Source organism: Mustelus asterias, chromosome 23, assembly GCF_964213995.1.
Source record: "Mustelus asterias chromosome 23, sMusAst1.hap1.1, whole genome shotgun sequence".
Taxonomy (NCBI): domain Eukaryota; kingdom Metazoa; phylum Chordata; class Chondrichthyes; order Carcharhiniformes; family Triakidae; genus Mustelus; species Mustelus asterias.
Genome location: NC_135823.1, coordinates 18669888 through 18693344, shown reverse-complemented (window position 1 = coordinate 18693344; position 23457 = coordinate 18669888). Strand labels below are relative to the sequence as shown.

Here is a 23457-nt window from a genome sequence, read left to right as displayed (position 1 = left end):
ATAAAAGAATCTCTCTCACCTCTCCCTTGCTTGTGGTCCTCCCGACGACTTTTTTTTTGGTTACAGGAGGAGGTAGGGAGGGAAACACTGAAGTAGTGTTTGGGATTTAACTGTTCGTTCACAACAGCTCCTCCACAAACCACCTTCTGGTCGCAGTGACTGCACCTATGCAAATCTTACCTGCAACCGCCAATCACCATCGCCGCTCTGCTGCCTTCACCTGGACAGATTCCTAATAGATTCCTGTTCTATCTTTGTCCTTTTCCATAATTATGCTAAAATCTAACTACATTATGGTCATTATCTCCAAAATGGTCCCCCACTGCCACTTGTATAAAAGCAAAATACTGAAGATGCTGGAAACTGAAACACTAACAGAAGATGCTGGAAAATCTCAGCAGGTCTGGCAGCATCTGTGGAGAGTGAATCGAGCCAACGTTTCCAGTCTGGATCACCCTTCACTCTGACGAAGGGTCTTCCAGACTCGAAAACTTTATTCTCTCTGTGCTGGGCAGTACATTTTTGTGTTTTTAATCAATAATATTTAAAAATTTGATTATACGTGTTTTGTCTGTAGTTGCCAGAAACTGCAAACAATTTTGCATGTCACTTAAAAAATTAGTAATTTATCAGGATGTATAAAATCAATGTTTTAGATTAGGAAGCAAAGGTGCCAATGAAAATGAAAATGAAATACGAATAATGCCGTGCTTTCTCTATTTTATTTTAGACCCTTGCCGAAATTCTACCACCTCGTCCGCCCCAGAATCGGGCAGACAAGGCTCACAGAACAGCATTCTCCACTGGCCTTGGGCGGGATCTTACGAGTCTCGGGCGGTAAAATACCGGCATCTGTGTCTGATGCAGGAAATACTGAATTGACAATTCGTGGCCCTTGAATTTGTTTCTAAAATGTCTCAGAACACAACTTCAGTTTCTATTCTAGATCCTGAAATCTGGAATTCCATTGGAATTACAAAATAGAAAAGTTACTTTTCCACACGAGCTACAGTCCAGTCTTTGAAGTTCAAAAACATCAATGTTCATGTCATGAAATTATATGCTATTTTGAGACTCCCATTATCCTTATAACATGTACCACATGCTACTTGTTCAGTTCCAATCTCCAAAGTAATCACTTCCAAGTGAGCGACTGTGAACGTTCCAAGCAATGCTTAATATGAAATTTTTGGAATGAAAGGGAATAAAAGTGTTTTTGGTCTATAGTTTTTTTTAAATAATATTTTTATTGATGAAGTGGAACAGAGGAGGGATTGGTTATAACCTCCTTCATCTTTAATTGAAAAGATACAAAATTTGCTGAGAACAGTTGAGGATTTTCCATTTCTATAAAGACTTTTTAAAAATGTTAACGTGCTATGGGTAAATGTTTACAAGAGAAGCTTTTAATGAGTTTACTATTCGGTTTTATTGTTCCTTCTGAGTTAGAGGAGGTCAGCTGCTTAAGGTGCAAGATGTAGGTGTGGTAAAAATACAAAAGTAAAATTTAAAGGACATTTAGAATTCTGCTTTACTGTAAATGGTACTACATAAAAGCTCATATCTGACATGAACATTAATGTTCTAAAGAAAATCCCTGTACATTCTCTAAATGCATGGTGGCACAGTGGTTATCACTGCTGCCTCAAAGCACCAGGGACCCGGGTTCGATTCCCAGCTTGGGTCACTGTCTGTGTGGAGTCTGTACATTCTCCCCATGTCTGCGTGGGTTTCTCCAGGTGCTCCAGTTTCCTCCCTTAGTCCAAAAGACATGCTGGTTAGGTGCATTGAGGGAGAATTTAGCATGGTCAATGTACCCAAACAGGTGCCGGAGTGTGGCGACTGGGGGATTTTCACAGTAACTTCATTGCAGTGTTAATGTAAGCCTACTTGTGACACTAATAAATAAAAATTAAATAAATCAATAAATAATTATTTACAGCCTATCTATTAAGAACATTAGTTCTCAACTGATTGTTTAACCCTCCTTAGTTAACAAAAACTCCTGGGATACTATGACATATTCAACCGATCCCAATTCCGTTCCAAATTATTGCAACTTGAAACAACTATGAAAAGTATTTGCTCAATCATAGCAACAGCAAAATCAACCTGCAACTAATTGGAACTAGTTGATTATTCCTTTAAATAGCACTGGTGGGAGTACTCCCTGTTGCTTATCAGCTGTCTTAGGTTAAGAAAGTGTGTTGGCTGGAGTGTGGAGTTCTAAAATGACAGAGCAGGCATCAAATTAGCATCAGTCACTGATGGACATTATGATCTACCTGCTCTGCATTCTTCTGGCAGACAGAGTCTTCATAAATATGTCATCTGGCACTGTGTGTGGGAGAAGTCTGCAACACATGCCTTGATGCCACTTTGTCCTCCAAGCAGCATCAAAGCACCCAAAGGCACTCGTGAGCTGAATTTCACATCCCTTTTCTCTTCTCCTGATCAAAGCTTCTATTATATGAGCTGAAGTGTCATCTTATGCATAAAGTAATCTGGGCGGTAAAGTACCAAGGCTAAGTAGTAAACCTCTCAAATTGCTGATAAATGCAAATCAAATTTAGTATAAGTCACTTCACACTTGCTAATTGCCTTCAGCGTTTTGGACAAAACACTCTTGACAAATCCCATATCTGAGGCTAAAAAATATGATTTTGGTTTAAGAAGTAAGAAATAGAAGAAGCCATAGACAAAACAAATAATAAAAGATAAATCAGAGTTTATGTACAAAAACACAATTTCAAAATTATATCAAAACTTAATTTTTTAATTTTTTGTTTACTCAAATCAGTTGCCAACTCTGGTTGCAACTGCTGCAACTCCTGGATGCATCATCACATGACCTCCCACTGCTGCTGCACAGTCAAAAGGGCTTTTGACCCTGTGCCAATATTTTCATGCTGGTCTGGACACCATGGCCGGGATGTTACCGGCTTACTCCACACATCGTTGGGCGAGAGCCGAGAAATCGGGCGTGATCCTGGTTTATGATATGCTATGATATAGCTGCAGTTACAGAGACATGGCTGCAGGGTTACCAAGCCTGGGAACTGAACTTGCAGAGATATTTATTATTTAGGAAAGACAAAACAAAGGGAAAGGAAGTGGGGTAGTATTGTTCGGAAAGGAGGAAATCAATGCAATAGTGAGGAAGGATATTGGCTCAGAAAATCATGATGTGGAATTTGTACAGGTGAAGTTAAAAAAACACCAAGGGGCGGGGCGGCATGGTGGCGCAGTGGTTAGCACTGCTGCCTCACAGCTCCGGGACTTGGGTTTGATTCCCGGCTTGGGTCACTGTCTGTGTGGAGTTTGAACGTTCTCCCCGTGTCTGCGTGGGTTTCCTCTGACAGTCCAAAGATGTGCAGGTTAGGTACATTGGTCATGCTAAATTGCCCCTTCGTGTCCCAAGATGCATAGGTTAGAGGGATTAGTGAGGTAAATATCTGGGGTTATGGGGATACGGCCAGGTGGGATTGTTGATGCAGACTTGATGGGCCGAATGGCCTCCTTCTGCACTGAAGGGTTTCTATGGCAGTAAATGTTGTTGGGGGTTGTCTATATGCCCCAAAATAGTAGTGGCGATGCAAGAAAGGTATTAAACAAGAAAGTAGGCTATTCTAGACTGGAAACTGTGCAATGAGAAGGGATTAATTAACAATCTTGTTGTGCGGAGTCCTCGAGAAAGAGTGACCATATAACCGTGTATGATAGAATTCTTCATTGAGATGGAGAGTGAAGAATAAGCCCGTGCAGACATGGAGACAACATGCAAACTCCACACTGACAGGCACCCAAGGCTGGAATTGAATCAGGGACCCTGGTGCTGTGAGGCAGCATTCCGCCCACGTGACTAAATGTGGAGCTATACTCTTGGCTGCGAGAAACAGAAATGAAAAGCATTGTTTAAATGGTGATATATTGGAAAGTGTGGATGTACAAAAGGATCTGGGTGTCCTTGTACACCAATCACTTAAAGTGGAAAGGCAGGTGCAGCAAGCAATTAGGAAGGCAAATGGTATGTTGGCCTTCATTTCAAGAGAACTTGAGTTCAGAAGTACGGATATCTTACTGCAGCTGTACAGGGCCTTGATGAGACCACACCTGGAGAATTGTGTGCAGTTATAGCCTCCCTACCTAAGAAAGGATATACTTGCCATAGAGGAAGTCCAGTGGAGGTTCATTAAACTGATACAGGGCTGTAATATGAGAAGAGATTGGTTTGACAGGGCCTGTATTCACTAGAGGTTAGAAGAATGAGGAGATCTGATTGAAACATATACAATTCTTACAGGGCTGGACAGACTAGATGCAGGGAGGATGTTTTCCCTGGTTGAGGAAATTGAGAACCAGGAGACATAGTCTCAGGATACGGGATGGCCCATTTAGGACTGAGATGAGGAAAAATGTCTTCAAAGGGTAGTGAACCCGTGGAATTCTCCACCACAGTCAATAGTGGAGACCAAGTCACTAAATGTATTCAGGAAAGAGATAGATAACATTTTTGATTCAAATGGCATTTTGGGATATGGGGAGAAAGTGGGAATGTGGCATTGAGGTCAAGGATTAGCCATGATCATACTGAAAAGCAGAGCAGGCTCAAAGGGCTGACTGACCTACTCCTGCTCCTAGTTTCTATGTATCTATTTCCTTGAGGAACAAATCACCCCGGAAAAGTAGTCAACTGTGGCTGACCAGAGAAGTTAAAAGGATAGCATCAGATAAAAAGGGGCTTACAAGGTTACAAAATAATAATAACAAACCTGACAATTGGGAGGACTTTAAAAATAAAAACTGTAAAGCAACAAATTGACACAAGAGTGAAAAAAATGAGAGCAAATTGGCAAAAAAAATATTGCCTACAGATATGCAGAAGGAAGCGATTAACAAAAGTAAATGCTACCAAAGACAGTAGAAATGACAATGGAGATCAAGGAAATGGCAGAGATGTAAAACAAATATTTTGTATCTATCTTCACAGTTAAAGACACAGAAACACTAGAAATAGTGAGGAACCAAAGTCTAATGAGAGTGAGGAGATTACAGTAATTAATACTACTAAAGAAAAAGTACTGGAAAAATTAATAGGGCTAAAAACAGACAAATTCCCCATGACCTTCAAAGGGCCAAATGGCCTCCTTCTGTGCGGTAACGTCTATGTTCTCTTAGCTTCCATTCTCAATTTTTAAAAAGAGGTGGCTGCAGCGATAAAGGCTGGAATTCTCCCAAAAAAATTCTAAGTGTGGAATTTCACTGGCACACCCGCCCGAGGCTTGTACGATCCCACCCGAGGCTAACGGAGAATGTCGTTCTGCGAGCCTCACCCGCCCCTGGAATCGGGGTGGGCGTGCTGGTAAAATTCCAGCCTAAGGGTCGCATTCGCATGAAAACTGGAGTAATTGACGCTGGTTTTTTCAGTGGGAGTTCAGAAAAGATTCTCCCACGCCCTGTGTACTACAGAAGTCACTAGCGTGTATATCATTAAACATCAATGGCCCGAGAGGCCGGCAGCATAGCGCTGAGCGGGCCACTGCACATGCGCCGAAATGTCAGTGCTGAGGTCGGCGCGTGCGCAGTAGCCCTGCACTGCTAGCCTCCCAGTTGCTGACCAGCTCGATCGCTGGCCAGCCCCATGACCCTGTGCCCCCCCCAACTGCTGGCTCCCCAACCATCCCAGGCCAGCTCCGAACACCCCCCCTTCCGGCCCCCCAACCATCCCAGGCCAGCTCCGAACACCCCCCCCCTTCCGGCCCACCCCGATCTCCAGCCACCCCCCCACCCCCCAATTCCCCATCCCCGCAGTCCCGACCCTCCCTCCGCACTCCTGACCCCTCCAGCAAGCTGAAACCCCCCCAAACCCCCAATCACTGGCCTCCCTCCTTTCCCCACCGATCCTGTCTGCAAAGTGGCAGCGGGACCCCCCCCAACCCCGACCAATTGCCCCACCATGCCCTGCCGCCCTCTCAGCCCCGCCCCCCCCATTAGGGCCGAGCCCCTTGGGACTGCCCATGCCCACCTTGACTCCGCACCCCGACTGACTGCACTGCACCCCTCACCCCCACCGCCGCCCAATCCTCTGGGGGACCTTGATGCTCCCCCTTCACTCCAATGAGTTTGGGCCATCAGCTCCCCGTTAGTGGGGAGCTACTGTAATCCCCGCTGGGGGGATGCTAGTGAGCCCGGAGACTTCAGTCCGATTTCCAGTGCTGAACTGTCACCGCCAGAAATCCGGCGCTGGGAGATTCTATCGGGCCAGGAACGCATGCGCAAATCCCACGAATCAGCCGACTTGAGAATCTCCCAGCCTGCTGCGCTAAAACATTAGCGCAGCCGGATGAGAGGATCGCCCCCCGCAGTGAGTACATTTATTGCTATTTCTCAGAATTCTCCAGATTATAGAACGGTCCCCTGGACTGCAAGGTGGCAAACTCAACTTATTCAAGGAATGAGAGAAAAAACTAGGAACTATCGGCCAGTTAGCTCGACATCAGTAGTAGGGAAAATGCTAGAATCTATTATTTGGGACTTTTTTATTAATTCATGGGATGTGCGCGTCACTGGCTGGATCAGCATTTATTGCTCAACCTTGAGGCATTTAAGAGTCAACCACATTGCTGTGCATCTGGAGTCACGTGTAGGCCAGGCCAGGTAAGGACAGCATATTTCCTTCCCTAAAGGACATTAGTGAACCAGATGGATTTTTACGACAATTGACAATGAGTCTCAGGACACTTATATTAGGGAAAGGCAACAGCTCTACAATTTATGAATCTATTGGACTTTCTTGAGGATGAAATCTGACAAGATAAGTAAGCAGGAATACGTGGATGTGGTATATTTAGATTTTCAAAAGACATTTCATAAAGTGCTAGACAAGAGGCAGTTACACAAGATTAGGTTCCATGGAATTAGAAGTCATGTTGGTATGGATTAAGAATTAGCCAACAGGCAGAAAATAGCAAGTAAGAATAAAGGAGTAATTTTCAGTGTCTGGGTCTCAGCTGCTTAGAGGGGATGAGAGGATCATGTGTAATATGTTCAAGTTTGCTGATGATACAAAACTAGGTGGAAAAGTAAGCTGAATGATGCAAAGAGGCTCCAAAGATATACAGACTACATTACTGATTCTGTGAGATGGTGTCACATAAAGTATGGAATGTGTGGAAGAGTGGAATAGTCCACTTTGGTAGGAGGAATAGAAAAGCATTAACTTTTTAAAAAAAGGTGTGAGGCTATTAAATATTTACATTCAAAGGGACGTGGGTGTTATTAATACAGGAATCACAAAGTTAACAAGCAGCTACAACAAGCAGTCTGGAAGGCAAAGGGCAGGTTAGTTTTTGTTGCAAGAAGACTGGAATACAAGCATAAGGAAGCTGAGCCGCAATACATTTGGTTTTGATGAGACCACACCTGATGTATTGTGTGTAGATTGGGTCTCCCACCAAATGGAGATATACAAGCCTTAGGTGGGGTGCAACAAAGGTTCACTACATTAATTCCTGAGAAGGGATTGAGTACAATGAGCCTATAATCTCTGGAATTGTTATGAAAAGGTGATCTCACTGAAATGCACGAAATTCTTATAATGTCATGAAGAGCACACATACTATTTTGAAGAAAAGCAGATGATATCAGCTGTATCATCTCCAATATCTACCCCCTCAATTAACATTAAAAAAAACAGTGGGGGCGATTTTGAGCACACGTTAGTCATCAATGCAAACAACAATGTGGGCCCAAAATCCCGCGAGAGTCGGGAAATGGGATTCTAGCCGACAAGATCTCGTTTTCCAATTTTCCCCATCCTTCGCCGGTGACGCAATGAGATTCCAACCTCATTTCCATTTACTTTCATAAATTTCAAGATCATTAAAGGCCTACCCTGCCATATAATTCCCTGCTTAGTGAATATTCATACCTCGCTGATATTTACAACAGCCATATAAAAATGGGAATCAGTCTTGGGCACCCGCCGGGGGCGCCAAGCTAAGTATAGCCCCCGGGGGAGAGCTACCCTGGGACTGCCCCCTCTGGCAATGTTGGGCACCGCCTCCTGCACCCTGATGCTTGTGTGATGCTGGGGGGAGGGGTGGAGGTCACCCAAGTGCTTGCTTGGGGCGGGGGTGGGGAGTGTTCCCCTTGCCCTTAAAGGGTGGTTCATTTGCAGCACTGATCTAGGCGCCCTTTAAAAATGGCACCCGATCTCTGTGGAGCAGGCCTTGCCGGCTCTACCAGGCCCCACCCTGCCAGAGTGACAGCGCAAACCACGCTCTCATTTTCTCCGTACACGGAGTGCCAGGAAATCTGGGTTCAAAGCATGTTGTGCATCTGGAGAGATACATGCCAGTTTTCAGTCTGAATCTGACAGTGACAAATGTTGGTAAAGTTCCGCCCAGATTATCTGGTCATTTTCACATTGCTGTTCTGGGAGCTTGTTGTGCACAAGTTGGCTGCCACATTTCCTACATTGCAACAGTGACCGAACTTCAAAAGTAACAGACTGCAAAGCGCTTTACAAAGTCCAGAGGTCCCAAAAGGCACTACAGAAATGCAACAGTGCCTTTTTTTGTCTCTTGAGAGGCAGTTTCCCCTGACTGATGAGACTAGACATGATGTGGAGATGCCGGCGTTGGACTGGGGTAAACACAGTAAGAAGTTTAACAACACCAGGTTAAAGTCCAACAGGTTTATTTGGTAGCAAAAGCCACACAAGCTTTCGAGGCTCTGAGCCCATTGTTTTGTTTCTTAAAGACTGGATTAGTTGTAAGTATTCGCATTCCAACCATTATTCATGTAAATTGAGTCTGTGTCTTTATAAGTTCTGTTTGTGAACAGAATTCCCACTCACCTGAAGAAGGGGCTCAGAGCCTCGAAAGCTTGTGTGGCTTTTGCTACCAAATAAACCTGTTGGACTTTAACCTGGTGTTGTTAAACTTCTTACTGATGAGACTAGATCCAGGAGGCAATGCCTCTGCATTCATCATAGAACCCTACAGTGCAGAAGGAGGCCATTTGGTCCATCGAGTCTGCACTGACAACACTCCCACCCAGGCCCTATCCCCATAACCCTATGCATTTACCGTAGCTAGTCCCTCTGACACTAAGGGTTAATTTATCATGGCCAATCCACCTAACCCACACATCTTTGGACTGTGGAAATCGGAGCACCCAGAGGAAACCCACACAGACACGGGGAGAACGTGCAAACTCCACACACATGGTGACCCAAGCCGGGAATCAAACCCAGGTCCCTGGCGTTGTGAGGCAGCAGTGCTAACCACTGTGCCATCATGCCGCCTCATGAATGAGATGAGGAGAAGTTCACTCACTCAGAGGTTGGAGATTCTTTGGAATTCTCTGTGATGCTGATGGCTTAATAGGTAAATCAGTTTATGGTATGCATCCGAGTCATTCAGATCAGAGAAATCTCAGCTTCAATTCTCAGTATGTATGGAGTTGGCCAATTTCCAGCCAGGGCCCCATTTAGAATGTTTCAATGTTCCTCAGTGGTCCTGCACAGAGCAAATCATCAGCCAGGGCTTCCACATCTAATTACTATCCTTGTTGCAAAGTGTGCTGTCGAGACACAAGCTAAGGACTGGGCTTAGATGTGATGCCTTCCATGGGGAAATCTTTATCAAAAAGATAAGCTTTTAAACTTGTAAGTAAAATTCTTGAAAATAAACTTGAAAGCAAAATAAGAATGGACTACTCTGTCACGAACAGCACATTTCAAGTAAAAGTCATTAGGTATCTAATCAGCTCGTCAATCTTTAAAAATCATTAACCACTGCACTGATAAAGAAAGAGTAGTCAGCATCATGTTCTTCACAAATGCTTCAGTATAGTGCGCCTTCCCTTCTTCGCACTATGAACAAGCACTGAAAACAATGCACACACATCCATCAGTGTAAAAGGAAATACTGTACTATTTATTGCACTGTAAAGTGCATCTTTTTATAATTCATTCTTTCGTTATTTCTCTTCACAGACCACCTGCATAAAGGAACTTATCGATATTTCTATACATTTTCCTCCTCGTTTTAACACTGCCAGCAAAGCAAACTGGATCTGAGCAAGTCCAGCATCTATAGCGCAAGTGGAAGTGAACAAAGAACAAAGAACAGTACAGCACAGGAAACAGGCCCTTCGGCCCTCCAAGCCTGTGCCGCTCCTTGGTCCAACTAGACCAATCGTTTGTATCCCTCCGTTCCCAGGCTGCTCATGTGACTATCCAGGTAAGTCTTAAACGATGTCAGCGTGCCTACCTCCACCACCCTACTTGGCAGCGCATTCCAGGCCCCCACCACTCTCTGTGTAAAAAACGTCCCTCTGATATCTGAGTTATACTTCGCCCCTCTCACCTTGAGCCCGTGACCCCTCGTGATCGTCACCTCCGACCTGGGAAAAAGCTTCCCACTGTTCACCCTATCTATACCCTTCATAATCTTGTACACCTCTATTAGATCTCCCCTCATTCTCCGTCTTTCCAGGGAGAACAACCCCAGTTTACCCAATCTCTCCTCATAGCTAAGACCCTCCATACCAGACAACATCCTGGTAAACCTTCTCTGCACTCTCTCTAACGCCTCCACGTCCTTCTGGTAGTGCGGCGACCAGAACTGGACGCAGTACTCCAAATGTGGCCTAACCAGCGTTCTATACAGCTGCTTTTATACTCTATACCCCGTCCTATAAAGGCAAGCATACCATATGCCTTCTTCACCACCTTCTCCACCTGTGTTGCCACCTTCAAGGATTTGTGGACTTGCACACCTAGGTCCCTCTGTGTTTCTATACTCCTGATGACTCTGCCATTTATTGTATAACTCCTCCCTACATTATTTCTTCCAAAATGCATCACTTCGCATTTGAAAGTGCTATGTTAAGAAGAACTCCTCTGGTGGTGTTCATGGGGATTTTTAAAAATCCAATACAAGAAAATTATCATTTTCTTTCCCCAAATTTTTCAGTACTGATTAATTTTGATTTTACGTTTTTTTTTATTTCAATTTATGTTTTTTTTATATTGACTTATTTAAATTTTTGCCTCAGCAGTTGGTTTTTCCATGACTTCTTTTGCATTGTTTCCTCTTTAAAAGATTTTATTCCATTTAAAGTTACATATTTCATTTTATGCATTTGTTCATTCTTTAATTTTTATCAATATCACATTCTTTTTCACGTTTTTGCCATCTCTGAGCATTCACAGCTTGAAGCAGTAAGTGAAGTTGGAGGAAAGTATCAAATGCAACCGAGACCGCAAGGAACTACAAAGATCGTGAATGTAGCCCAATCCATCATGCAAACCAGCCTCCCATCCATTGATTCTGTCTACACTTCCCGCTGCCTCGGCAAAGTAGCCAGCATAATTAAGGGCCCCACGCATCCCGTACATACTCTCTTCCACCTTCTTCCGTCAGGAAAAAGATACAAAAGTCTGAGGTCACGTATCAACCGACTCAAGAACAGCTTCTTCCATGCTGCCATCAGACTTTTGAATGGACCTACCTCGCATTAAATTGTTCTTTCTCTACACCCTCGCTATGACCGTAACACTACATACTGCACTCTCTCCTGTCCTTCTCTATGAACGGTATGCTTTGTCTGTATTGCGGCAGGAAACAGTACTTTTCACTGTATAGTAATACATGTGACATTAATAAATCAAATCAAAAAGACTGCAGGAGATTCTAAGCAAAGCCATGGAAGGCTTGTGCAGGGCCTGAAAATTTATATACTTGCTGAGAGCATAAAATTATTCAACCTAGCTTTCAGCCTCTGGGAGCAGAACAGATACAAAGGAGTGCTCCAGAGAGATGACAGGAAAAAGTTATTGAAGAGATTTAAAAGTTGGGCTAGGTTACAAAAGGTTGCGTGTATTTATTATTCAATAAACTATATTTTCAGAGATTAATGCTGGGGTGGTGTGGAACCAGCAGAGATATTTGAAGAACTTCATGAACATTTTTTTTCAGGGATCAGATTGGTCGCCTCTATGTTTGTTCATTATTTGCTTTTTACTGAATTTCTAGTTGGTATCAAACTGGAAATTTAATTTTGAGTATCTTTCAATAAATCCGATGCCTCTGCCAATCAACAACCCTTACATGCCAAGGTCCTATTTGACACTCATTGAGAATATCCACCTGGTGTATTTTTCTTTGCTATTTTATACAGATAGATTTCTATTTTTTGACAAAAGGTATGAAGATACATCAAACAGAGAATGCAGTAAATATGAAGAACAGTATAAGCAACATCCAATACTCACAATATTCCAAAACAATGGGTTGAAAGCGACAGCCAGGATAGCGATATTAAACTTTAAGTCTGTCCAATCGAAGTAGCCGAAAATATCGTCCATTATTGAAAGATCAATCTGAAAGAAACATTTTTACATTTCTATTTTTGACAAATGCAAATAAGACTCACACAGCTTTTAGCTGTTTAATGTTATTTTACTAGTTAGAAAGGCCATTAAACTGTCCCGAATGATCCACTTGGTTTAACTTCAAACGTCAGTCAGAAAGAGCAGCAAGAGCACAGACAGGCATAATTCCCTGCCTGAGCCTAGGCACCCCTGGACATGGGACGGGGAAAATGTAATGGTTCCTATTGCTGATCACCATCTGGTGACCCGGACTCATCAAGCGAGTAAAGGATTGACAGTGATGTCTTCCACAGTCAAATAATAAGTCGAAGCTAACATATAAACGACCAAATGGATGAGGCATTGCCATTTTTAGAACTGCACTCTCTCTGGTCAATGCTCCGATGAGAGTAGATGGATTTTTAAAAAATAATGGAAAGCAATGCCTGCAATGGTGAATGAAAAAAAACACAAGCATAATATTATGGATGATAAAAATGTGTCAACGCAGCCTGCAAGTACGTATTACTGTGGGAGAAGAAAGTCAAGTTTAATTAAAAACAGTTATGGTTTGGAAATGTGAACTGTAATTCTCCAAACTATTAAGCAAATTATAGTGATTGCTTCACAAACTTTACTTTCGCAAATATGGAACATAGCAATAGTGAGAACAAACACATGATTCAACTATTAGTTTGAAGCTAGCACTTTAATCTAACTTTATTTTACTGGCTCTATGAAATACTGTGAAATTGAAGGCCACGACTCTTAAAAAGTACGAAAAAATGAATACAATCTTTTTTAATTAGTCTCACAATCACTGAAGAAATTATTCTCTGCAGTGTTTAACAGTCAGTCAAGAGATAATTTAGAACACTGTCTTCTGAGTCAAGAATAGTCTTGTGACACATGCCAATATTTTTGCGATATGTACAATATATTTCAACATAGCTGTATCAGAGTGGGTGGTAAATACAGAAAACAATTGTACCTCGTAATTCTGAAAGAATAATTCTGCAGATTAAGTTGAGATAAAATTAAAATTTAAAAAAGCAATGCCTTGACTGGCTGGAAAATAAGCACTGTGGTGTAGATTTTCCTCTGCGTGCCAGGTGCACAAGAGTCAAAAGGAACATAGAATCAGGAGTGGGGCATTTGGCCCAACGAGCCTGCTTTGCCATTCAAGGAGAGATGATGGTGTATTGTCACTGGACGAGTAATCCAGAGACCCAAGTTAGTGCTGGGGACTCGGGTTCGAATCCCACCATGGCAAATGATGGAATTTGAATTCAATAAAAATCTGGAATTAACAGTCTAATTGTGGTATTTTTAAAAGATAGGCTTGCAGACCACAAAGGTACAGACATACAAGAACTTTATTGGGAAGGTTTTTATTTTACAGGCTGTTAGGATAGACTGTCCATTTGCCCAAGCAAATGCCCGATGATTGGTCGCTTAAAGTGCCCTTGTTCCAACTAGGAGCAACATGAGTATACAGTACGATTGATGACCATGAAACCATTGTTGACTGTCGTAAAAACCCATCTAGTTCACTAACGTCTTTCAGGGAAGGATATCTTCCGTCCTTATCTGGTCTGGCCTACATGTGACTCCAGAGCCACAGCAATGTGGTTGGCTCTTAAATGCCCTCTGATATAGCCTAGCAAGCCACTCAGTTCAAGGGCAATTAGGGAAGGGCAATAAATGCTGGCCCAGCCAGTGATGCCCACATCCAATGATTTAAAAAAATTCAAAACAGATTATGGCTGAACATCTACCTCCACACCATTTTCCCTCACTATCCATCACATTGGGGTGGCACGGTGTTCAAGTTAGCACTGCTGCCTCACAATGCCAGGATTCAATTCCCAGCTTGGGTTACTGTTTGTGCGGAGTCTGCACGTTCTCCCCGTGTCTGCGTGGGTTTCCTCCGGGTGCTCCGGTTTCCTCCCACAGTCCGAAAGACATGCTGGTTAGGTGTATTGGCCATGCTAAATTCTCCTTCAGTATAGCCGAACAGACGCCCGAGTGTGGCGACCAGGGGATTTTCACAATAACTTCATTGCAGTGTTAATGTAAGCCTACTTGTGACACTAATAAAAAAGAAACTAATAAATAATAAAATAAAATATCCTTTGATGTCATTAGTATACAGAAATCTGTCAATTTCCATCCTGATTGAGCTTCCACAGCCCTCTAGGGTAGAAAATCCACCCTCGGAGTGAAGAAATTCCTCCTCATATCAAACTTAGCCTGCCCCTTATTCTGAGACTGTGCTCCATGGTTCTCGATACACCAGCCAGGGGAAACATTATTAGTTAGCTGCCAAGACTCAGTGGATGGATGATGAATAGTGCCATGGTCATTGTCCCACCAACTGCCACCCATCTATCAGGATGTACCCAACAGTTGGGTATAACAATATGACTGAAAGAGTATATCAGTCATTATATATAGAACATAGCATGTTATCATAAGGGGGTCACCTGCCAGGTTCTTACCCCCTAGAAGCTAACCATGGATCTACAAAGCTGAGAGAGTTGGTAACTCCTTAGTATGAAGGAGTTGTGGCAGCTACCAGGGAATCTTACACACACATGAAGGAAGACTTTGTTGCAGTCACAAATAACCTGAATATTGAGTGAATGGAAGGACTTTCAGTTGATGAAAGTGTCCAAGTTAGGAGTTGGAGTCTTTCTGGCAACGTAGGATGTAACCAACAGCATCCTGAACCTGAGAGCAGCTTGCTAACTGGGAAATGGCCAAAGCTCTTTGAATCCAAGATGCCAAGTCTGCAGGGAAATTAATGTCATCCTGTACACAAAACAGAACATTACTTATAGCCTTGAATACATATTTGTGCTGCTGACAGACAGATCTCTTGCTGAGCCCGGGAAAGAGCCTGAGACAGAAACATTAAGTGATGGTTACGTTCACAGCCACTGGCAGGGCATGGAGGTAAATAGAATGTGGCTCAGGGAGTTGCTGCACCATGGGACATATGTCTGTCACCACCTCGTGGCTTAAAGTCAGTCGCCTTCGGCACTGGTTCTCCTTTCTATGGAGGATTGTACAGGGTCTGTACATCCTTCCTACAGGGTAATTAGTACCTGATTGTCCTATCTCCTCATCTTCTTTCCTGGTACATGTGGCACTGCCTCTCCGTCTTGCCTTCCAGCTGTACACATCGACTGGCTTCTATGGCATATGGTGAGGGTGTCATGCCCATCGTGTATCCTCCTTCCCCCAAAGTGTAATGCGTCCTTCTCCAGCACAATATTCTTGCTGCCACCAGCGTGCATGAGTAAGTAGGGGTAAACATAGAAAATAGGAGCAAGAGTAGGCCATTTGGCCCTTCAAGGCTGCTCCGCCATTCATTATCATGGCTGATCATCCAACTCAATAGCCTGATGCCGCCTTTCCCCCATATCTTATAATCCTTTTCGCCCCAAGAGCTATATCTAACGCTTTCTTGGAAACATACACTATTTTGGCCTCAATGCTTTCAGTGGTAGCAAATTCCACAGGCTGACCACTCTCTGGGGAAGAAATTTCTCCTCATCTCAATCCCTTAGATTATGACTCCCGGACCTGGCCATCCCCATCATCGGGAAATCCTTCCTGTCTAGCCCTGTTAGAATTTTATAGTTTTCTATGAGATCCCCCCTCATTTTCCTAAACTCCTGTGAATATAATCCTAACCAATTCGTTCTCTCCTCAATCCTGCCATTCCAGGAATCAGCCTGGTAAACATTATCTGCACTCCCCCTATAGCAAGAATATCCTTCCTCAGATAAGGAAACCAAAACTGCCCACAATATTCCAGACGTGGCCTCACCAAGGCCCTGTATAATTGCAGCAAGACATCCCTGCTTCTGTACTCGAATCCTCTCACTATGAAGGCCAACATACTGTTTGCCTTCTTTACTGTCTGCTGCACCTGCATGCTTACCTTCAGCAACTGGTGTACGAGGACACCCTGGTCTCATTGCACATTCCCTTCTCTCAGTTTATAGCCATTCCGATAATAATCTGCCTCCTATTTTTGCCACCAAAATGGATAACCTCACATTTATCCACATTATACTGTATCTGCCATGCAATTGCCACTCACTCAGTTTGTCCAAATCACACTGAAGCATCTCTGCAACCTCCTCACAGCTCACCCTCCCACCCAGTTTTGTGTCATTTGCAAATTTGGAAATATGCATTTAGTTCCCTTATCTAAATCATTAATATATATCGTGAATAGTTGGGGTCCCAGCATTGATCACTGCAGGAACCAAGTAGTCACTGCCTTCCATTCAGAAAAAGTTTATTTCTACTTTTTATTTCCTATCTGCCAACCAGTTTCTAGCCATCTGAATATACTACCCCCAATCCCACGCGCTTTAGTTTTACACACTAATTTCTTATTGGGACTTTGTCAAAAGCATTCTGAAAGTCCAAATAAACTACATCCACCAACTCACCCTCATCAACTCTACTAATTACATACACGGACGACTTCCAGTAGATTTGTCCAGCATGATTTTCCTTTCGAAAATCGATGCTGACTCTGTCTGATTCTCCCACTGTTTTCCAAGCTCTCTGCTACAAAACCCTTGATAATGATCTAGAATTTTCCCTATTACCTGCCTCTACCAGGACTACTCTGCACATGTCGCATTTCTGACACCTGAGACACCAAAACATGACTTGAATGGAGCAGCTGCTGATTTCTATGATTAAAAGCAAATTACTGAGGATGCTGAAATCTGAAACCAAAAGAGAAAATGCTGGAAAATCTTAGCAGGTCTGGCAGCAGCTGTAAGGAAAGAAAAAAGCTGACATTTCAAGTCCAGATGACCCTTTGTCAAAGCTTTGTCCACCCTTCCACCCTAAACCTTCCCATCTCAGCCTTGGTGCAGCATTTGCTACCGGCACTTGAGTGAGTTATGCAAGGTCCCCAAGAAGGTGAAAACAACATCAACTGACCTGAAAAGTCATGGAAAATGATTTTTGACAAAGTTCACCAGGCACTCACCACTTCACAGTCATAAAACTGAATATTCTAAATTCTCACTGGCGGCGAACTTAAATTGGAGGACGAACATAATTCTGGTGAGGTGGCCTTTTAATTCGCATGTTTGAGATGCTAATGAATGCAAATCATAGAATCCGTACAACGAAGAAGGCTATGTGGCCCATCGAGCCTGCACCGACAACAATCCCACCCAGGCCCTATCCCCGTAACCCTAAGTTAGCATTGCCAGCCATCTAACCTGCACATCTTTGGACTGTGGGTGGGAACCGGAGCACCCAGAGGAAATCCATACCGACATGGGGAGAACGTGCAAACTCCACACAGACAGTGACCCGAGGCCAGAATTGAACCCAGGTCCCTGACGCCGTGAGGCAGCAGTGCTAACCCCTGTGCTATCGTGCCTCCCCTGGGTTCCCAAGATTGTTTGTCGGGTAACTTGACCCACCTTTAATCAGCCAAAGTCAGGAGGACAAAATTCAATTCTCCACCAGCAGGGATCACACCAAATTAAGTGGCCCTGCCCACCACAAATCCCACCACAAATCCCACCATTGGCGGCAGCAGAAAACCACAACCTACATTTGTGGTTAACTATAGCAGGGTGAAAACACCACCACCTGTTACAAGTGGAATACTTTGAAAATAATGGTTTCTATCACATTAAAAATGATAAGCAGATGTGTGCCCAATATCATTAAATGAATAAAATATTTACAAAAGTAACACGTTAAAACATAGAAGGATTTCAGAAAATGAAAGACAAGCAGAGGAATAGGATTAGACCTCGGCTCCGCACAGGGAGATGGAAGGATTTGATGAGCCAAGTGACCAATTTTTATGCTGCAACATTTCATGATTCAATATGAATCATAAAAATAGAGTTAATCTGACAATTGCAGCCGCCGGTGTCATAAGAATAGAACATAATTCAAGGAAGCTGTACGGGGGTTGAGAGAAGCGTGAAAATCAGAAACAAATTACCAGCCAGGGGATTTCAGGAATGCTCTATTAAAAGATGAAGATGTGAACAAAGACATGATAATAGAGATAACCATGTGAACAACTTGTTACAGACACATTACACGGGAGGCTCAGTTACTTGTGATGTTCAGATCAAGGATTGCAAAGTTCTGAGAACATGATCTGTACAACAGCACAGTTTGTACAGCTCCAGAGAAAAACGGGATAATCGAGGAACATCCTATCTTTGTTGGTGAATCACCCTGGTGATAAGCATCAGTATAAAATAATTGCACTTTGCATTTGTAAACACACTGCAGTATATAGGAAAGCTTGATTTATATGGATCCTAAGTGATGGCACAATGACACAGCTGATAATTGAAATTGAGCTTTCTTAGGAGACACAACAGCACTTAATTCTTTTAAGCAAATGATCAGACTTAAGCGAATTGACTTTAAATGTGCTTAAAAGTGATTAATTTTTAACATGCAGATTGCAGTCCTTCTTCAGGTGTTACTGTTACCAACTTTGGGTTCAATGTTAAAACTTTATATGAAAGTACAAGTGACTTACGAATTTCTGAAGAACAGAACTCACAATCCCAAAATAGATAAATGCACTCCATCCCCATGAAGAGCAAGATCCACTTTTATTTACCTGATACTTCTATTTTCAACGTGGTTAATTAATTTTTAATTCTTTCATGAGATGTGGCCATCGATGGCAGGCCAGCATTTGTTGCCAATCCCTAATTGCCCTTGAACCGAGTGGTTTGCTGGGGCAGTTCAGAGGGACACTACATTAAACGCAAGAAAATTGAATATTGTCCAACTGTCATTGCATCATAAGATCATTGATCGTTCTGACAGTCCATTTTTATCTCTTGATTATATACACACAGTATACCGTGCCTAATGCATGCTTTTCACTCGATAGCTTCAGATAACAAAAGCTGAAAAATCCCTACTTTTGAGGAGTTGCTTGTGAGCTGAGCATATTACTTTATTTAACAAATATTAGTGTAATTCTGAATTCTCGCCAAACAATTAAAAATCCTTGTTAAGATAAAATCAACATAGAATCCCCACAGTGTAGAAGCAGGCCATTCGGTCCACTGACTCTCTGGTGGAACATCCCACCCAGACCCTATCCACGTAACCTCACATATTTACTCCTCTAATCCCTTCAACCTACCCATCTTGGGATACGAAGGGGCAATTTAGCATGGCCACTCCATCTAACTTACACAACTTTGGACACTACAGGGCAATTGAGCATGGGCAATCCACCTAGGGCGGCACGGTGGCTAGCCCCGCTGCCTTACAGCGCCAGGGATCTGGGTTCAATTCCAGCCTTGGGTCACTGTCTGTGTAGAATTTGCACATTCTCCCCGTGTCTGCGTGGGTTTCCTCCGGGTGCTCCAGTTTTCTCCCACAATCCAAAGATGTGCAGGTTAGGTGGATTGACCACACTAAATTGACCCTAGTATCAGGGGGATTAGCAGGGGAAATATGTGGGGTTACAGGGATAGGGCCTGGATGGGATTGTGGTCAGTGCAGACTTGATGGGCTGAATAGCTTCCTTCTGCACTGTAGGGATTCTATGATTCTAACCTGCGCATCTTTGGACTGTGGGAGAAATCCACGCAGACACAGGGAGAACATGCAAACTCCACACAGTCACTCAAGGCTGGAATTGAACCCGGGTCCCTGGCGCTGTGAGGCTAACCACTCTGCCACTATGCCATCCCTAAATCAGTTCATACAAATTCTCAGAACACCTGAAAAATTCTTGGAAATTGATGACAGAACCTTTAATTTAAAAGGATTGAGTTGTGGTATCAGTGTCAAAGGACCACTCAATTTCAGAACAGCAGGAAGCAATTGCCAATAGTAACAATGTGTCTTAAGATTTGAGCATCTGTTTTTTTTAAATAACTTACTCAATGATAAGTGTCTGTAGAAGTATTTTTTTTAAAAGAGGGTCACCATCTAGAGGGTGGCATAGTGACGCAGTAGTTAGCACTGCTGCCTCACAGCACCAGGGACCCGGGTTCGATTCCTAACTGTCTGTGCGGAGTCTGCATGTTCTCCCTGTCTGCACGGATTTCCTCCGGGTGCTCCGGTTTCCTCCCACAGCCCAAAAGACGTGCTGGTCAGGTGCATTGGCCATGCTAAATTCTCATTCATTGTACCCGAACAGGCGCCGGAGTGTGGCGACTAGTGGATTTTCATTGCGGTGGGAATGTAAGCCTACTTGTGACACTAATAAAATAAATAGATAAGATAACTACAGGTGGGGAGGTTGGTGAATGAGGTGGAATTTAAATGCACCCTAGGACAACAGGTTGCCCCCACACACCCTGTTAGTTAAGGGTGGGGCGGGGTGCTGATTGAAGGCGCTCTCTGCCCCTCCCCGGGCACAGTTGGAAAAGGGTACAGCGGAAGGCGGAGCACATTTAACGATGCAACAGGGGGGCCAGGGGGGAAACCATGGCAACCACGCGGCCTGCACAGGCTGGCTGCGGAGTGAGAAACGATACCTTGCGGTAATCCAGGTTGGCAAAGCCTCCGCAGCACTCCACGTCTGAGTCGCTCGCAGCCCTGCCGTCTCCGGGCACGGGGAATTCAGGGTGCGCGGCTCCGTTCGCCAGGATATTTCCACCGCCGCCTCCGCACGGCCAACGGTGACCGCCGTCTGCCAGGCTGCGAGCGCCGTTATACGCATGCGCCCTCGCTCTGCACTCTGGGAGATGTAGTCCCAGCTGGCTCCAGGCTGTGTGGACCACCTGCCAAAGCACACCTCAGCAGGCAAGCTCCTCTGTGGAGAAACACTGCCAACCCAACACTGTGCAAACCTTACACTGTGCAAACCTTACACTGCAAACCCAACACTGTGCAAACCTTACAGTGTGCAAACCTAACACTGTGCAAACCTTACACTGCAAACCCAACACTGTGCAAACCTTACAGTGTGCAAACCTAACACTGCGCAAACCTAACACTGCAAACCCAAGTCCAGAGATAATCTGGTTCAGTGATGTTGATTGAGCAAGAAATGCTGGTCAGGTCATACCAAAACAACTTTCCTGTTCTTGGAATAATCATCATAGAAGAATCATAGCATCCCTACAGTGCAGAAGAAGGCCATTTGGCCCGTTGAGCCTGCACCAACAATAGTCCCACCCAGATAACCTAAACCAGTAAACCCATGTTTTTACCCTGCTAATCCCCCTGACACTGAGGGGCAATTTATCAAGGCCAATCAACCTAACCCGCACATCTTTGGACTTTGGGAGGAAACCAGAGCACCCAGAGGAAACCCACGCAGACATGTGGAGAACTTGCAAACTTCACACAGACAGTGACCCGGCCTGTGAGGCAACAGTGCTAACCACTGTGTTGCCCTTAAATAATGTCAAATATTAGTGGTCAGATTTAACTAAATAAGGATATTTTACTTATTCTTGCTAATCAACTTTCTTTTCAATACACAAGAAACTTGTTACAAAAACATCAGCGTGTATTTGTGCCTGTTTTCAAACATCAACCATACTTTGCTCAAAATGCTCAGGGTCAAATTTCCATACTTTATTTAGGAGTGATTACTATCTGTGTGCCTGTAGCTGCCCTTTGTGTATAATTTTGCATTTGTGTTCAGGCGAGTGACGTTTTCAACCACCAAGAAATTAATATATTTCCACCTGCTTAGGATGTCATGTTCCACATTTATTATTTTGGTGGTTATTTGAGCTAATCAATTTGCGCAGGGCAATTTGCACTCGTTCATCTGTGCCAATGATGTTGATTAAAGGAAAATTGTGGCCAGAACAGAAATTAGTATGCAAAAATTAGCAAAATGCTGCAGATACAGAAGATATGGGAAGAATTCAGCAGGTCTGGCAGCATCTATCAGGAAAGAAACTAGAAATTAGTAAACTCTTTTTGTTGTTGTTCAAAACGTCCCATGGGATCTTTCCACTTGAGCGGGACCATAATTCAACACCTTGCCATCCATTGACTCTGTCTACACTTCCAACTGCCTTGGAAAAGCAGCCAGCATAATCAAGGACCCCACGCACTCCGGACATACTCTCTTCCACATTCTTCCATCAGGAAAAAGATACAAAACTCTGAGGTCACATACCAACAGACTCAAGAACAGCTTCTTCCCTGCTGCCGTCAGACTTTTGAACAGTCCTGTCGCATGTTAAGCTATTTTTTTCTTCACCTTACCAGTAGCTGCAACACTATGGACGGAGTTTTACCAGCACTTCCGTCCGAGGTTCGTACAATCCCACCCGAGGCCAACGGAGAATGCCATTCTCCAAGCCTTGCCTGCCCCCAGAATCGGGGCGGGCGTGCTGGTAAAATTCCGACAAATGTTCTGCACCCTACCCTTTTCCTTTTCCTCCATATACTTCATGAGCAGTATGTTTTGCCTGTACAGCGCGCAAGAAACAATACTTTTGACTGTATCCCAAGACATGTGACAATAAAATCAAATCAAAAAGTTAGCAAAGTCTTAACAATGCAGGACTTCTTTAGGATTAGTTTGAAGTGTCAGCCTAGATTATTAACTCAATTTCTATAGTTGGACTTAATCCTACAAGTTTTTATACACAATATACTTACAAAGGTAGATCACCACCTCCTCATGAACTTAAAAAAATCTTTATCAAGTCTTTCGAATCAGCTTCTTTTCAATAGACAAGGAGTTTGTCGTACCAAATTAGCATGACTGTTTTCAAAAATCAACCAGGCTTTACTCAAAAAGATTCAGGGTCAAATTTTCTTACTTCATTTGCAAACGATCAGTATTTGTGTGCCTGGAACTGGTCTTTGTACCCAGCTTTGTGTACAAAGCAGCTTTGTGTTTGTGTACAGTGAAGTTTTCTATTTTCAGTTATTCTCACCTGCGGAGTTTATTTCATTTAGATTGTGTCCATAACTAGTTATTTTAAACCGTTTATTGTGCCAATTAGCAACAGTTGTTTTTCTAGCTCTTATTAAGTGTGTGCAGCTCAATAGCTGGAGGTCAGCTGCACTGGCAGAATATGCATTATTAAAATTACCAAAGGATG

The 23457-nt window shown here is 43.4% G+C and overlaps 1 protein-coding gene across 2 annotated transcripts in view; it reads right to left on the bottom strand.

Moving 5' to 3' along the window:
- pemt (phosphatidylethanolamine N-methyltransferase) overlaps positions 1–23172 on the bottom strand; it is a 128083-nt gene extending 104911 nt beyond the window's left edge. The window contains exons 1-2 of one of the 2 annotated variants that reach the window (XM_078240062.1): positions 23009–23172; positions 12287–12394 (exon numbers count right to left, since the gene is read on the bottom strand). In XM_078240062.1, coding sequence (XP_078096188.1) covers positions 12287–12379 — 93 coding nt within the window. In that variant the 5' untranslated portion in view covers positions 12380–12394; positions 23009–23172. Of the gene's footprint in view, positions 1–12286; positions 12395–20916; positions 21109–23008 lie in introns of those variants that run through there. The other variant, XM_078240063.1, reaches the window with a different exon arrangement.
- Positions 23173–23457: the final 285 nt, after the last annotated feature.